At 35.4% G+C, this 16,284-nt stretch overlaps 1 protein-coding gene across 4 annotated transcripts in view; it reads left to right on the top strand.

The window, feature by feature from the left end:
- LOC133535433 (plexin-A1-like) overlaps window positions 1-16,284 on the top strand; it is a 508,851-nt gene that overhangs the window by 435,654 nt on the left and 56,913 nt on the right. For all 4 annotated transcript variants that reach the window (XM_061875266.1, XM_061875268.1, XM_061875267.1 and 1 more), the window contains exons 16-17: window positions 3,344-3,511; window positions 12,389-12,482. In XM_061875266.1, the coding sequence (XP_061731250.1) occupies window positions 3,344-3,511; window positions 12,389-12,482 (262 nt within the window). The remainder of the gene's footprint in view (window positions 1-3,343; window positions 3,512-12,388; window positions 12,483-16,284) is intronic.

Genomic DNA, 16,284 nt, shown 5'->3' on the forward strand with positions numbered 1-16,284 from the left:
ACTTGTATAGCGCTTTTCTACCTTCAAGGTACTCAAAGCGCTTTGACACTACTTCCACATTTACCCATTCACACACACATTCACACACTGATGGAGGGAGCTGCCATGCAAGGCGCCAACCAGCACCCATCAGGAGCAAGGGTAAAGTGTCTTGCTCAGGACACAACGGACGTGACGAGGTTGGTTCTAGGTGGGATTTGAACCAGTGACCCTCGGGTTGCGCACGGCCACTCTTCCACTGCGCCACGCCGTCATGAGCTTTGGGTTATGACCGAAAGGACAAGATCACGGGTACAAGATCTACGTTCCTATCCTCACCTACGGTCATGATCTTTGGGTACAAGATCTACGTTCCCATCCTCACCTATGGTCATGATCTTTGGGTTCCGACCGAAAGGACAAGATCACGGGTACAAGATCTACGTTCCAATCCTCACCTATGGTCATGAGCTTTGGGTTCCGACTGAAAGGACAAGATCACGGGTTCAAGATCTACGTTCCTGGTCTCACCTCTGGTCATGAGCTTTGGGTTCCGACCAAAAGGACAAGATCACAGGTACAAGATCTACGTTCCAATATTCACTTATGGTCATGAACTTTGGGTTATGACCGAAAGGACAAGATCACGGGTACAAGATCTACGTTCCCATCCTCACCTATGGTCATGATCTTTTGGTTCCGACCGAAAGGACAAGATCACGGGTACAAGATCTACGTTCCAATCCTCACCTATGGTCATGAGCTTTGGGTTCCGACTGAAAGGACAAGATCACGGGTTCAAGATCTACGTTCCTGGTCTCACCTCTGGTCATGAGCTTTGGGTTCCGACCGAAAGGACAAGATCACGGGTACAAGATCTACGTTCCAATCCTCACCTATGGCTATGATCTTTGGGTTTTGACCGAAAGGACAAGATCCCGGGTTCAAGATCTACGTTCCCATCCTCACCTATGGTCATGAGTTTTGGGTTCCGACCGAAAGGACAAGATCATGAGTACAAGATCTACGTTCCCATCCTCACCTATGGTCATGATCTTTGGGTCAAGGAGCTCAAAGTATAGCCACTGCTCCTCAACATAGAGAGAAGCCAGATAAGGTGGTTCGGGCCTCTGGTCCCTAAACGCCTCCCTAGGGATGTGTTTAGGGCACGTCCGACCAGTCGGAGGCCACGGGGAAGACCCAGGACACGTTGAGAAGACTACGTCTCCCGGCTGGCCTGGGAACGCCTCCGGATCCCCCGGCAGGAGCTGGACGTAGTGGCTGAGGAGAGGGAAGTCTGGGCTTCTCTGCTTAGGCTGCTGCCCCCGCAACCCGACCTCGAATAAGCGGAAGAAGATGGATGGAATGTCAAAATTTTACAGCAGCTGGAATATAAAGATGTCACGCCACACCCGGAGACGACTTCATTGGACATTTCCGTTTTGCTGGGATTGGTTTCTTTTTCCCAGGCAACAAGTGTCATTTGGATCTAATGAGCGAAGTTCTTTAAATATCACAGCCCTGGCCAATTTAAAGCCGAGTAGAAAGGTGAACATAATCGTCTTTCACCGAGCGGCAATAACCTTTACGGCCAAAGTAATGAACTGGATGCCTCTTTTAATGCGTCTTTGCGTTGGCCGGGGTCTCAACTTTAATCAAAACCTGTTTACCCCGACTCACTCATCCTCTTATCTCCCCCTTTCAAGCCCTTTTTTTTATTCCTCCGCTTTTTTTTTTTTTTTTTTTTTTTTTTTTTTTTTTCCGTGTCCCCCACCTCGTCGGCGCCTTTTGTGTGTCACAAATAACATAGGTGACACCGGGCAGGCGCTCTCGGCCGTGACGGTGTTGTGAAAGCAGTTGCCATGGAAACAGAGGACTAGTGGAATGTGGAAAATCTTTCAAAAAAAACAAAAAAACAACGGGGAAATATCTTTGTTTTCTTTCGATATTCCACCGCCTCTTCGGCATTTTGAGCATGCGTGGAGGACGCCGTGAAAATGTCATCCTGAGTGACAGCGGGGATTATAGTCATTCCCTTTTTTTTTTTTGTGTATTCATATATTTCATTTTTCTACCCGACCATCAGAATAGAGCAGGGGTGTCCAAACTTTTTCCACTGAGGGCCGCACACTGAAAAATCTAAGTAAGCGGGGGCCATTTTGATATGTTTTTATTTAAAAAACCAACACAATATATATATATATAAAATCTAGAAGAAATAATGATTTTTCCTTGTTAGAAATAGAGCTTGGTCCAATTGATTTTAACCTATTTAAAACATGTCATCAAAATTATAAAATGTACCTTAATCAGGAAAATTTACTAATGATGTTCCATAAATTCTTTTTTGAATTTTTTCAAAAAGATTCAAATTAGCTAGTTTTCCTCTTCATTTTTTGCGGTTGAATTTTGAATTTTAAAGAGTCGAAACAAAAGATGAACTATGTTTTAAAAATTTTATTTTGGTATTTTCTGCGTTTTCTCCTCTTTTAAACCGTTCAATTAAGTGTTCTTTTCATCATTTATTGTCTACAAAAAAACTTTCCGTAAAAGGAAAAAAAATGTACGACGGAATGAGAGACGGAAATACCCATTTTTTATATATATATATATGGATTTATTTGGGCTTCACGGTGGGAGAGGGGTTAGTGTGTCTGCCTCACAATACGAAGGTCCTGCAGTCCTGGGTTCAAATCCAGGCTCGGGATCTTTCTGTGTGGAGTTTGCATGTTCTCCCCGTGAATGCGTGGGTTCCCTCCGGGTACTCCGGCTTCCTCCCACTTCCAAAGACATGCACTTGGGGATAGGCCCCTCCCACCTCCAAAGACATGCACCTGGGGATAGGTTGATTGGCAACACTAAATTGGCCCTGGTGTGAATGTGAGTGTGAATATTGTCTGTCTATCTGTGTTGGCCCTGTGATGAGGTGGTGACTTGTCCAGGGTGTACCCGGCCTTCCGCCCGATTGTAGCTGAGATAGGCGCCAGCGCCCCCCCGCGACCCCGAAAGGGAATACGCGGTAGAAAATGGATGGATTTATTTGTTAAAGGTAAATTGAGCAAATTAGCTATTTCTGGCAATTTATTGAAGTGTGTATCAAACTGGTAGCCCTTGGCATTAATCAGTACCCAAGAAGTAGCTCTTGCTTTCAAAAAGGTTGCTGACCCCTGCTCTAGATATTAGTACATATAAATATACAAAATGTCAATATGAGTACACCTAGAAGTGTTCCTCAAAAAGACACAAGCTGTCATAAAGGCTGGTGTTGCAGAGTAAGACCCTATAACTGTCCTTATCAGCCCAGTTGAACTGAATTGAGCGGCACACGTGTACTAAGTGTGGTGTGCACCGTCCTGCTCACCAGGCGTAGCAGCAAGGAGGTGGTGTGCGTGACCCCGGCGGGCCTGGCCCCGGGTACCACCCCGGTCATGGTGGACATCAACTCTGCCGAGCTGAGGAACCCGGAGGTCAAGTTCAACTACACCGACGACCCCACCGTCCTCAGGATGGAGCCGGACTGGAGCATCGCCAGGTAAGAACTGACGTGGCCGATTCACGCTCACCATAAAAGTGATGCCTGGTCAATAATTTGCCTTTGCTTCATGATCCATATCTGCGGTGATGACATGAATTATTGACACAGCGGCCTTTTGATCTGCGATGCTGCTTGATGCCGCCATACATTATTCATCTCACTGTACATTCATGTCTCTTTTACCAGCATAACCACCTCGACTTAAATGTGAACTCCATTAGCTCATTGATGTAATATTCCACTCCACTAGCTCATTGATGTCATATTCCAGCAACCCGAAAACAAACATTCACCCTCATCTCTCGCTCTAAACAGCCGTTATGTATTCTCTTTATAGCTCGCCACGAAAAGCTACGTTTTGCAGATATTCTACTATGTGTAAATACTACTATGTGTGAATACTAATATGTGTAAATACAGACTGTATAATGCATATGTTCCTTTTTTGACTGTACTTAAATGTATAATAAACTGTATTTATATTATTCACATGTGAATAATGCTGTATAATAGACTGTATTTGTATTATTCACATGTGAATAATGCTGTATAATAGACTGTATTTATATTATTCACATGTGAATAATGCTGTATAATAGACTGTTTTTGTATTATTCACACGTGAATAATGCTGTATAATAGACTGTATTTGTATTATTCACATGTGAATAATGCTGTATAATAGACTGTTTTTGTATTATTTACATGTGAATAATGCTGTATAATAGACTGTATTTGTATTATTCACATGTGAATAATGCTGTATAATAGACTGTATTTATATTATTCACATGTGAATAATGCTGTATAATAGACTCTTTTTGTATTATACACATGTGAATAATGATGTATTATAGACGGTATTTATAGTATTCACATGTGAATAATGCTGTATAATTGACTGTTTTTGTATTATTCACATGTGAATAATGCTGTATAATCGACGGTATTTATATTATTCACATGTGAATAATGCTGTATAATAGACTGTATTTATTTTATTTACATGTGAATAATGCTGTATAATAGAATGTATTTATATTATTCACAAGTGAATATTGCTGTATAATAGACTGTATTTATCGTATTCACATGTAAATAGTTCTTTATAATACACTATTTATGTCATTCACATGTAAATAATGCTGTATAATAGACAGTATTTATATGATTCACATGTGAATAATGCCGTATAATAGACTGTATTAATAATATAAATACAGTCAATTATTTATATTATTCACATGTGAATAATGTTGTATAATAGACTGTATTTATATTATTCACGTGTACACAATGCTGTATAATAGACTGTATTTAAATTATTCACATGTGAATAATGCTGTATAATAGAATGTATTTATGTCATTCACATGTGAATAATGTTGTATAATGGACTGTATTTATATTATTCACATGTGAATAATGCTGTATAATAGACTGTATTTATATTATTCACATGTGAATAATGCTGTATAATAGACTGTATATATATTATTCACTTGTGAACAATATACAAACAGTCTATTATACATTTAAGTACAGTCAAAAAGGAACATATGCATTCTGTATTTACACCTATTAGTATTTACACGTAGTAGTATTTATACAGTAGTATGTACACATAGTAGAATATCTGTGCACTGGTTTGACAGGCACTTATTAGGGTATGTAAATAAATGTTAACAAAATCTTTCCTACTAGTATATATCTGCGGCGTATAGTCCCAGTAAGGCTTACACATGTAAAATATTAATTTGGTGGGTGCGGCTTGAAAAAAACGTTGAGCTCTGCAGCCTCGGAAAATACTGTAGTTAATAAAAATGGATGAATTATTCACACACGATTAAAAGTATGTAAATAAACATTTATAAATATGTAAATAACGCATTCCACAACCTATATATCTGCGACTTATAGTCCAGGTCTGCTAATGCATGGAAATGTTTGTTTCTTCTTCTAAAATGTAGTTGCTGTGGTTTATAAATACGCTGCAGCTCCCAATATTGAGAAAAATAAGACATAGAAAAGAAAAAAAACGCACAGCCATTTCCAAGAGCCGCTGCACACTTTTGAAGTAAATGAGAAGCACGTGGGGAAGTTTCTAGGTCAAATTAAGTCAGCATGTTAGCATTTGATTGCTGCAAGCTTTTTTTTCTCTTTGTGTTTACTCATTTTTGTGCTTCACAAGGCAGCCTGTGTTCCTGCAAGAACATCTTCCCATGCCTCCTTTCACTACCTCTACTGCTGTTTACACGTACTAGTATTTACATGTAGTACTATTTACACATACTAGTATTTACACATAGTACTATTCACACATAGTACTATTCACACATAGTACTATTCACACATAGTAGTATTTACACATAGTAGTATTCACACATAGTAGGATTTACACATAGTACTATTTACACATAGTACTATTCACACATAGTAGTATTTACACATAGTAGTATTCACACATAGTAGCATTTACACATAGTACTATTCACACAGTAGTATTTACACATAGTAGTATTTACATATAGGAGTATTCAAACAGTAGTATTTAAACATAGTAGTATTTACGCATAGTAATATTTACATGTAGTAGTATTTACACATAGTAGTATTTACACATAGTAGTATTTACGCATAGTAATATTTACATGTAGTAGTATTTACACATAGTAGTATTTACACATAGTAGTATTTACACATAGTAATATTCACATGTAGTAGTATTTACACATAGTAGTATTTACATGTAGTATTTACACGTAGTATTTACACATAATATTTACATGTAGTGGTATTTACACATAGTACCATTTACACATGGTAGTATTTACGTATAAGAGTATTTAAACAGTAGTATTTAAACATAGTAATAAATACACATTGTGGTATTTGCACATAGTAGTATTTACACGTAGTAGTATTTACACAAAGTATTGACACGTAGTAATATTCACATGTAGTAGTATTTACACGTAGTAGTATTTACACATAGTAGTATTTACATATAATAGTATTTACATATAGGAGTATTTAAACAGTAGTATTTAAACATAGTAATAAATACACATAGTAGTATTTACTCATAGTAGTATTTACACATAGTAGTATTTACATGTAGTAGTAATACACATAGTATTTACACGTAGTAATATTCACATGTAGTAGTATTTACACGTAGTAGTATTTACATGTAGTAATATTTACATGTAGTAATATTTACACATAGTAGTATTTACCCATAATAATATTTACATGTAGTAGTATTTACACATAGTAATATTTACACATAGTAGTATTTACATATAGGAGTATTTAAACAGTAGTATTTAAACGTGGTACACATTGTAGTATTTACACATAGTAGTATTTACATGTAGTAGTATTTACACATAGTAATATTTACATGTAATAGTATTTACATGTAGTAGTATTTACACATACTAGTATTTATACATATAGTAGTATCTACACATAGGCATATTTACACATAGTATTTAGTATAAATACCGTGTATTATACAGCATTGTTCACATATGTGAATGCTGCTGTATAATTGATGGTATTTATATTTTTCACATGTGAATAATGTTGTATAATAGACTGTATTTATATTATTCACATGTGAATAATGCTGTATAATAGACTGTATTTATAGTATTCACGTGTGAATAATGCTGTATAATTGACTTTATTTATATTATTCACATGTGAATAATGCTGTATGATAGACTGTATTTCTATTATTCACATGTGAGTAATGCAGTATAATAGACAGTATTTATATTATTCACATGTAAATAATGCTGTATAATAGACTATATTTATGTTATTTACATGTGAATAATGCTGTATAGTAGACTGTATTTATATTATTCACATGTGAGTAATGCTGTATAATAGACTGTATTTATATTATTCACATGTGAATAATGCAGTATAATAGACAGTATTTATATTATTCACATGTAAATAATGCTGTATAATAGACTATATTTATGTTATTTACATGTGAATAATGCTGTATAGTAGACCATATTTATATTATTCACATGGGAATAATGCTGTATAATAGACTGTATTTATTTTATTCACATGTGAATAATGCCGTATTATAGACTATGTACATTATTCACAAGATTTAGTAAACATTTATTTACATACCCAAAATAGTGCCTGTCACACGGCAGCAAAACAGCTGATCAAACAAAACAAAAGTCATGTTCATGGACCCACCAGCTGCGTACGCTAGCTCTCCAATCAGCTAAACAGACTCAAAAACTCCACAGTGACAAGATGGTGATTTTACCAAAAAGAATGACAATGTAAGTTAATAATAGTAACAAACACACCTGTAAACGTGTTAGCACGTTAGCTAATGCTAACGATAGCGCATACTCATACGCATGAAAGCACTCCTTTAGTAATTATGAATGGTTTTAGTTGTATTGTAAAACTTACAAATGTTGCTCGGAGTGATGAAAGCGTCCCTGCGTGAAAAGACTTGGGTCTTTACAGTTCTACTACGTCTTCTATTGCCACTCGAGCGCCCGCCAGCCTTCCTAATGCCACTCAAAGGCCCTAAGCCTTCTCCGCGCTCAATCAGTCCTGCCTTCAGTCTCATCACCACGCAGCCAGGCTTACAGATAAAGCCGCCAAACATCTTTTATATTCCTCTGTTTGTCCAATAAAATACACCGGCTGGTGTGTACAGTAAATACTGTGCTGCTATTTTGAATGCTGTTAGCTGAGGTTCAGCGGAGTAAGACTTTTGGTCACATGACTCGGTCACAGGTGTGATGGTTACATAATATGTCCGACAAAACCAGTCTACGTCTCCTTCTGATAATAACACCGTGCAATTTTAGCGTCATATATTCATATTTCTGTGTTCTACCATATTTCCTTGAATTGCCGCCAAGGCGCTAATTAATTTAAAACCTCTTCTCACTCCGGCACTTACCAAAGGCATGCGGTAAATTTAGGCCTGCTCTTATTAATTTGAGTGTGATGTAAGGATACCATCATGAAAAGCACATTTAATAAAAAAAAACGTTATTATGGTCTTACCTTTACTTATAAATGAAGTCCATGCGCAGCTCCTTCTGATCAAAACAGTCGATAACTTGTTTATAGAAGTCTTCCTTATCTTTCTTCAGTTTTAAAAGACTCTCTGTCTCTTATTACCTCCTGCTTCGATTGAAAGTCCAGTTTAGAAAACTGTTTTATTTTAGATATGTAATCCTCCATGTTAAAAGTGCAAGCGAGAGGAAAAAAATAAACGATCGCTGCTCACTCTTGCTGCTTCTTCTGCAGCCGAGTAGTCGCAAGAAGGATCACCAGCGCCCTCTACCACCAGGAGGCCGGAGTCATTTTTGACACACGCAGCTATGGTATATTAATAAAACCTAGCTGCTTACTGTTCATTTTAGCATATTCAATAGCTTGGACCTTAAATCCTACTGAATAGCTCTTAATCTTCTTCCCTTTATGCGATTTCAAATGATTGAAATCAGCCTCCTCCATTTTGAAAATGATGACAGGTGAAGTGACGTGACGAGTTTGACCCGGTGGAAATTTCTAGACATGCACTAATAAAAAAAATATTTTGCGAAACGAGTTTGACCCAGCAGTAATTCTAGGCAGGCGCATACTATATACCCGGCGGCAATTCAAGGAAATACGGTATGTAGTGCAAAAACTGCTAGTAAGAGGCGGCTAACAATGCAGGTAATGGGGACACGCCCATTACCCCTATAAGGCACCCAAAAAAAAACATTCAAATATATCCAATATTGTTTTATACAGTCGTGTTCAAAAGTTGACATCCACTTGTAAAGGACATCATGTCATGGCTGTCTTGAGTTTCCAATCATTTCTACAACTCTTGTTTTTTTGTGATAGAGTGATTGGAGCACATACTTTTGGAGCTCGATTTGTGTCTAATTTGACATCACATGGACAAAGATGAGACCTGCTAGAGCATGGGTGCCCAAAGTTTTTCTGCAGGCGAGCTACTTTTCACTTGACCAAGTCGAGAATATCTACCTCATTCTTATATAGAGGTTTTTGTTAACAAGGAGAAGGTGTTTAATAATAATAGAAGCATGTTTAACACGTATAGATTCCTTTCTTTCATGAAGACAAGAATATAAGTTGGAGTATTACCTGACTCTGATGACTCGCATTGATTGGAATCAGACAGTAGTGCTGATAACGTCCACATTTTTAAAAGGATGAGACAAAAAGTGCTCCTTTCCGTCCAATACCACGTTAAAGTGGTTGGATTTGGCATCTTATTTGTCTAGCTTCCATACTCGTTTTTATAAACTTTACAAGAAAAACAATGGCTGCAAAGTCAGTGCACGGCAGTTTCTCTGAGACTCTTATTTTGTTAGCGCAGGCAGGATGAAGCAGCGCTTTTATTGTGAAGACAGGAACTGAGCAGCATTGTGTTTCTCGCCTTCCCCTCGATCAAGCATGTACCATGAATTGATTAACGTGGACCCCGACTTAAACAAGTTGAAAAACTTATTCGGGTGTTACCATTTAGTGGTCAATTGTACGGAATATGAACTGTGCAATCTACTAATAAAAGTATCAATCAATCAATCAAAAAAGCAGTGTTATCGCAGAAGATCTTTGGGTGCCGTGAATGTCAATCAAATGACGAAAGTGACGTCTTAGTGAAGATTGATGATCAATAATTTTAAGGTCTATTTTTTTAATGCCTGGCTCACAATTGACTGACACACGCTTTACAATCGACTGGTAGATCACGATGGACATAATGGGCACCCCTGCTCTAGAGGAAAGTTCTGTGGTCAGATGAAACAAAAATGGATCTGTTTGGAGGCCTTTAATCCCAAGAACACCATACCTACCGTCAAGCATGGTGGTGGTAGTATTATGATCTGGGGCTGTTTTGCTGCCAATGGAGCTGGTGCTTTACAGAGACTAAATGGGACAATGAAAAAAGGAGGATTACTTCCAAATTATTCAGGACAAGCTAAAATCATCAGCCCGGAGGTTGGGTCTCGGGCGCAGTTGGGAGTTCGAACAGGACAATGACCCCAAACGCACGTCAAAAGTGGTAACGGAATGCTGAATCAGGCTAGAATGAAGGTCTTAGAATGGCCTTCCCAAAGTCCTGAATTAAACGTGTGGACAATGCTGAAGAAACAAGTCCGTGTCAGAAAAACAACACATTTTTGTCAAGAGTAGTGGTCAAAAATTCAAGCAGAAGCTTGTGGATGGCTACCAAAAGTGCCTTATTGAAGTGAAACTTGCCAAAGGACATGTAAGCAAATATTAACATTGTTGGATGTATACTTTTGACCCTCATATTTTCAGTAGAGCCATAATAAATTCATAAAAGAAGCAAACTTCATGAATGTTTTTTTAGTGACCAACAAGTATGTGCTCCAATCACTCTATCACAAAAAATAAGAGTTGTAGAAATGATTGGAAACTCGAGACAGCCATGACATGATATCCTTTACAAGTGTATGTAAACTTTTGACCATGACTGTATAAAACAATGTTGGAGTATCAACAAATGAACAAACAATGTTCTTTTATGAATGTTTACACAGTATTTACACAGTAGTATTTGCACTCAGTAGTATTTACACAGTAGTAATTACACATACTATCATCGTAGTATTTACACATAGTAGTATTTACACAGTAGTATTTACAAATTGTAGTATTTACACATAGGAGTATTTACTCATAGTATTTACATATAGGAGTATTTACACAGTAGTACCTACATACTGTAGTATTTACTTCATAATAGTATTTACACATAGTACTCTTTGCACATAGTAGTATTGACATAGTAGTATTTACACATATGCATATTTACACCGTAGTATTTAAACATTGTGGTATATACACATAGTATTTACAAAGTAGTATTTACACAGAGTAGTATTTATACACAGCAGTATTTACACATGGTAATATTTACACAAAGTAGTATATACACAGTAGTATTTACATATAGTAGTATTCATACATAAGTAGTATTTACACATAGGAGTACTTACACAGTAGTATTTACACATAGTATTTTTTAGTAGTATTTATACATATAGGAGTATTTACACAGTAGTACTTACACATAGTAGTATTTATACATATAGTAGTATCTACAAATAGGTGTATTTAAACATCGTATTTAGTATAAATACCATGTATTATACAGCAGTATTCACATATGTGAATACTGCTGTATAATCGTCGGTATTCATATTATTCACATGTAAATAATGCTGTGTAATAGACTGTATTTATATTATTCACATGTGAATAATGCTGTATAATAAACTGTATTTATATTATTCACATGTGAATAATGCTGTATAAAAGACTGTATTTATATTATTCACATGTGAATAATGCTGTATAATAGACTGTATTTATATTATTTACATGTGAATAATGTTGTATAATAGTCTGTATTTATATTATTCACATGTGAATAATGCCGTATAATAGACTGTATTTGTATTATTCACATGTGAATAATGCTGTATAATAGACTCTATTTGTATTATTCACATGTGAATAATGCCGTATAATAGACTGAATTTATATTCACATGTGAATAATGCTGTATAATAGACAGTATTTATATTATTCACATGTGAATAATGCTGTATAATAGACAGTATTTATATTATTCACATGTGAATAATGCTGTATAATAGACTGTATTTATAATATTCACATGTGAATAATGCCGTATAATAGAATATTTAAAAATTCCTGTGTTTTAGGATTCCAAAGTGTTATTTAAAAGCCGTCTTGAAGACAAAAGTCTCCAAGAGATATCCTCTCTAAATAATATGTCATCATGTCTTCCAGTGGAGGAACCATGTTGACCATCACAGGAACCAACCTGAGGACCATCACCAAGCCCAAGATGAGAGCCAAGTACGGGTCTGCCCAGTCGGTCAATGTGAGTTCATGCCGTCACAATGTTTAGCGGGGGCTTGTTCAAGTCACTCACATATTTTGACAGGAAGAAAAGCTCCGACTCCCTTGGAGAGAAGTCATGAAATATGAGATGACCTTTTTAGGGGGAAATGGACCTCTGTATTGCTAGACCTGCACGATAGAGCCTGGAAACAAACATTTGTTTTTTTCACAAAAAATGTAATTGATCTTTTTTATTTATATATATATATATATATATATATATATATATATATATATATATATATATATATACACACATGTATATGTATGTATATATGTATGTATATATGTATGTATATACATACACATTTATATATATGTATATGTGTATATATACACATGTATATATATATATATATGCATGTATGTATATGCGTGTATATATATACACATTTATAAATGTGTGTATGTATATACATGTATATATGTATGTATACATACATGTATATATGTATATATGTATGTTTGTATGTATATATATACATATATATATATATATATATATATATATACACACACATATATATACATGTATATGTGTGTAGATATGTATATATATACACATTTATATATATATGTGTATATATATACATCTATAAATATGTGTATGTGTGTATATATACATGTATATATGTATGTGTATATATATGTATATATACATATATAGACATGCATATATATATATATATATATATATATACACACCAACGTATACACATACACGCATATATACATACATATATTTACTATGTATCAATAGATGTGTGTATATACATATATATATATAATATATGTATGTTTACATGTATATATATTTATATACACATGTATATATGTATGTATATATATATATATATATATATATATATACATAAATGTATGTATATATACATGTGTATGTATGTATATGTGTATGTATGTATATATGCATGTATATATATATGCATACATGTATGTGTATATGTATATATATATATATATGTGTGTATACATATGTATATATGTGCATTCATTTATGTATGTATATATGTTTATACATTCATGTACGTATATATGTATGTATGTGTGTGTGTGTATATACATATACATATATATATATATATATATATATATAATATATATATATATATATGAATAAACAAGATAGATAATTCAAAACAAGTTTTGCATTTAGTTGATCAAAACTACTTATTTTAAATGACACTGCATCACACTATTAGCAAAATTCAAATTTACATAATATTTTTTTTTTAGACCGACAATTCTACTTTCTTTGCAATCATTTTCAAAAGCACTAAATGTAGAGCTCCATCTGCCTGTAGGAGGCAGTACTACTGTGTGCTGTAAACCAAAACAAATGTAGCATTGTCCTCCAAACATATTGCTGGGCATGGTGGAACAAACAACTCCATTTTTGTTTCATCTGACATCACATAGACAAAGATAAGACCTGGAGGAACGTTCTATGGTCAGATGAAACAAAAATTTAGCTTATTTTTTGTTCCACCATACCCAGCAATGTGTTTGGAGGAGAAACATATTTTCAGTAGACCCATAATACATTCATAAAAGAACCAAACTTCATGAATGATTTTTTTGTGACCAACAAGTATGTGGTCCAGAAGAAAAAAAAAAAAAAAATATATATATATATATATATATATATATATATATATTATCTTTGAAATACACATCTGACCTGTCAGTCAAGCAGCCAAGGGCCTATTTTCTGTTTGGTTTTGATGTAGAGTTTTTCCTTTTAGCAGCTTTAACCTTTGAAATGTCAAGCAGCAATAAAGCGCCTCACCTATAGCACCATGGGGCTCGGCTAACCTTTACCCCTCACCGGCTGTTTTTTTTTTGCTCAAAGTAACACAAAAACCAAAACAGTCCTTTGCCTTTGTCGCCCCTCTATGCAGTCGATTTTTCCGGTTCTGCCTGGTTAATTGTCGGGCTGACCTATGACAGGGGTCGGCAACCCGAAATGTTGAAAGAGTCATATTGGACCAAAAGTACAAAAACAAATCCGTCTGGAGCCGCAAAAATTTAAAAACCATATCACATACAGACATAAATTGAATTATGAGGACTTAAAGGAAACTAAATGATCTCAAATGAGGCATAATGATACAATCTGTGCATTTTTAGCTCGCTTAAATATCGATTAGCTTGCAGTTATGCAGTGTCCAAATATGTCTGGTTGGCACGCTCCACACAACTCAATAACATCAACAAAACTCACCTTTGTGCATTCATGCACAATGTTAAAGGTTTGGTATACAAAATGAAAAAAGTGGCAGAAAACACGTCTTAGGAAGTCGGAGAAAGTTATACATGTAAACAAACTAGGGTGAGTTCAAGGACCGTCAAAATTAGTAGGACAAAACAGTGCTCGCCAGATACTCGACTCAGTGAAGCATGTTTTATATAAACAGTGTGCTTTATAACAATTAGGGACGTTTGTGTCATGTTTGTCCTCCTACAGAAACCATATTAGGACAAAAAATATGTTTTTCCCACTCCTTATTTTCCATTTTTCATACATTTTTGAAAAAACTCCGGAGCCACTAGGGCGGCGCTAAAGAACCGCGGGTTGCCGACCCCCGACCTATGAGGAGAGTTTTTGTGGACCTTCTTGTTTGCCGCTGAATGTAGGAAGTATTGCTAACTATTTACACACCTGGTGCTAATGAGCCATAATTCAGATTAGATGCTCTTGTGCAAACACTACTTAGTCTGTTAATATTCTCTGAATGTAGGAAGTATTGCTAACTATTTACACACCTGGTGCTAATGAGCCATAATTCAGATTAGATGCTCTTGTGCGAACACTACTTAGTCTGTTAATATCCTCTGAATGTAGGAAGTATTGCTAACTATTTACACACCTGGTGCTAATAAGCCATTATTCAGATTAGATGCTCTTGTGCAAACACTACTTAGTCTGTTAATATTCTCTGAATGTAGGAAGTATTGCTAACTATTTACACACCTGGTGCTAATGAGCCATAATTCAGATTAGATGCTCTTGTGCGAACACTACTTAGTCTGTTAATATTCTCTGAATGTAGGAAGTATTGCTAACTATTTACACACCTGGTGCTTATGAGCCATAATTCAGATTAGATGCTCTTGTGCAAACATTACTTAGTCTGTTAATATTCTCTGAATGTAGGAAGTATTGCTAACTATTTACACACCTGGTGCTAATGAGCCATAATTCAGATTAGATGCTCTTATGCAAACACTACTTAGTCTGTTAATACTCTCTGAATGTAGGAAGTATTGCTAACTATTTACACACCTGGTGCTAATGAGCCATAATTCAGATTAGATGCTCTTGTGCAAACACTACTTAATCTGTTAATATTCTCTGAATGTAGGAAGTATTGCTAACTATTTACACACCTGGTGCTAATGAGCCATAATTCAGATTAGATGCTCTTGTGCGAACACTACTTAGTCTGTTAATATTCTCTGAATGTAGGAAGTATTGCTAACTATTTACACACCTGGTGTTTATGAGCCATAATTCAGATTAGATGCTCTTGTGCAAACATTACTTAGTCTGTTAATATTCTCTGAATGTAGGAAGTATTGCTAACTATTTACACACCTGGTGCTAATGAGCCATAATTCAGATTAGATGCTCTTGTGCAAACACTACTTAGTCTGTTAATACTCTCTGAATGTAGGAAGTATTGCTAACTATTTACACACCTGGTGCTAATGAGCCATAATTCAGATTAGATGCTCTTATGCAAACACTACTTAGTCTGTTA

The sequence above is a fragment of the Nerophis ophidion genome, linkage group LG16 (genome assembly GCF_033978795.1).
Source record: "Nerophis ophidion isolate RoL-2023_Sa linkage group LG16, RoL_Noph_v1.0, whole genome shotgun sequence".
NCBI lineage: Eukaryota > Metazoa > Chordata > Actinopteri > Syngnathiformes > Syngnathidae > Nerophis > Nerophis ophidion.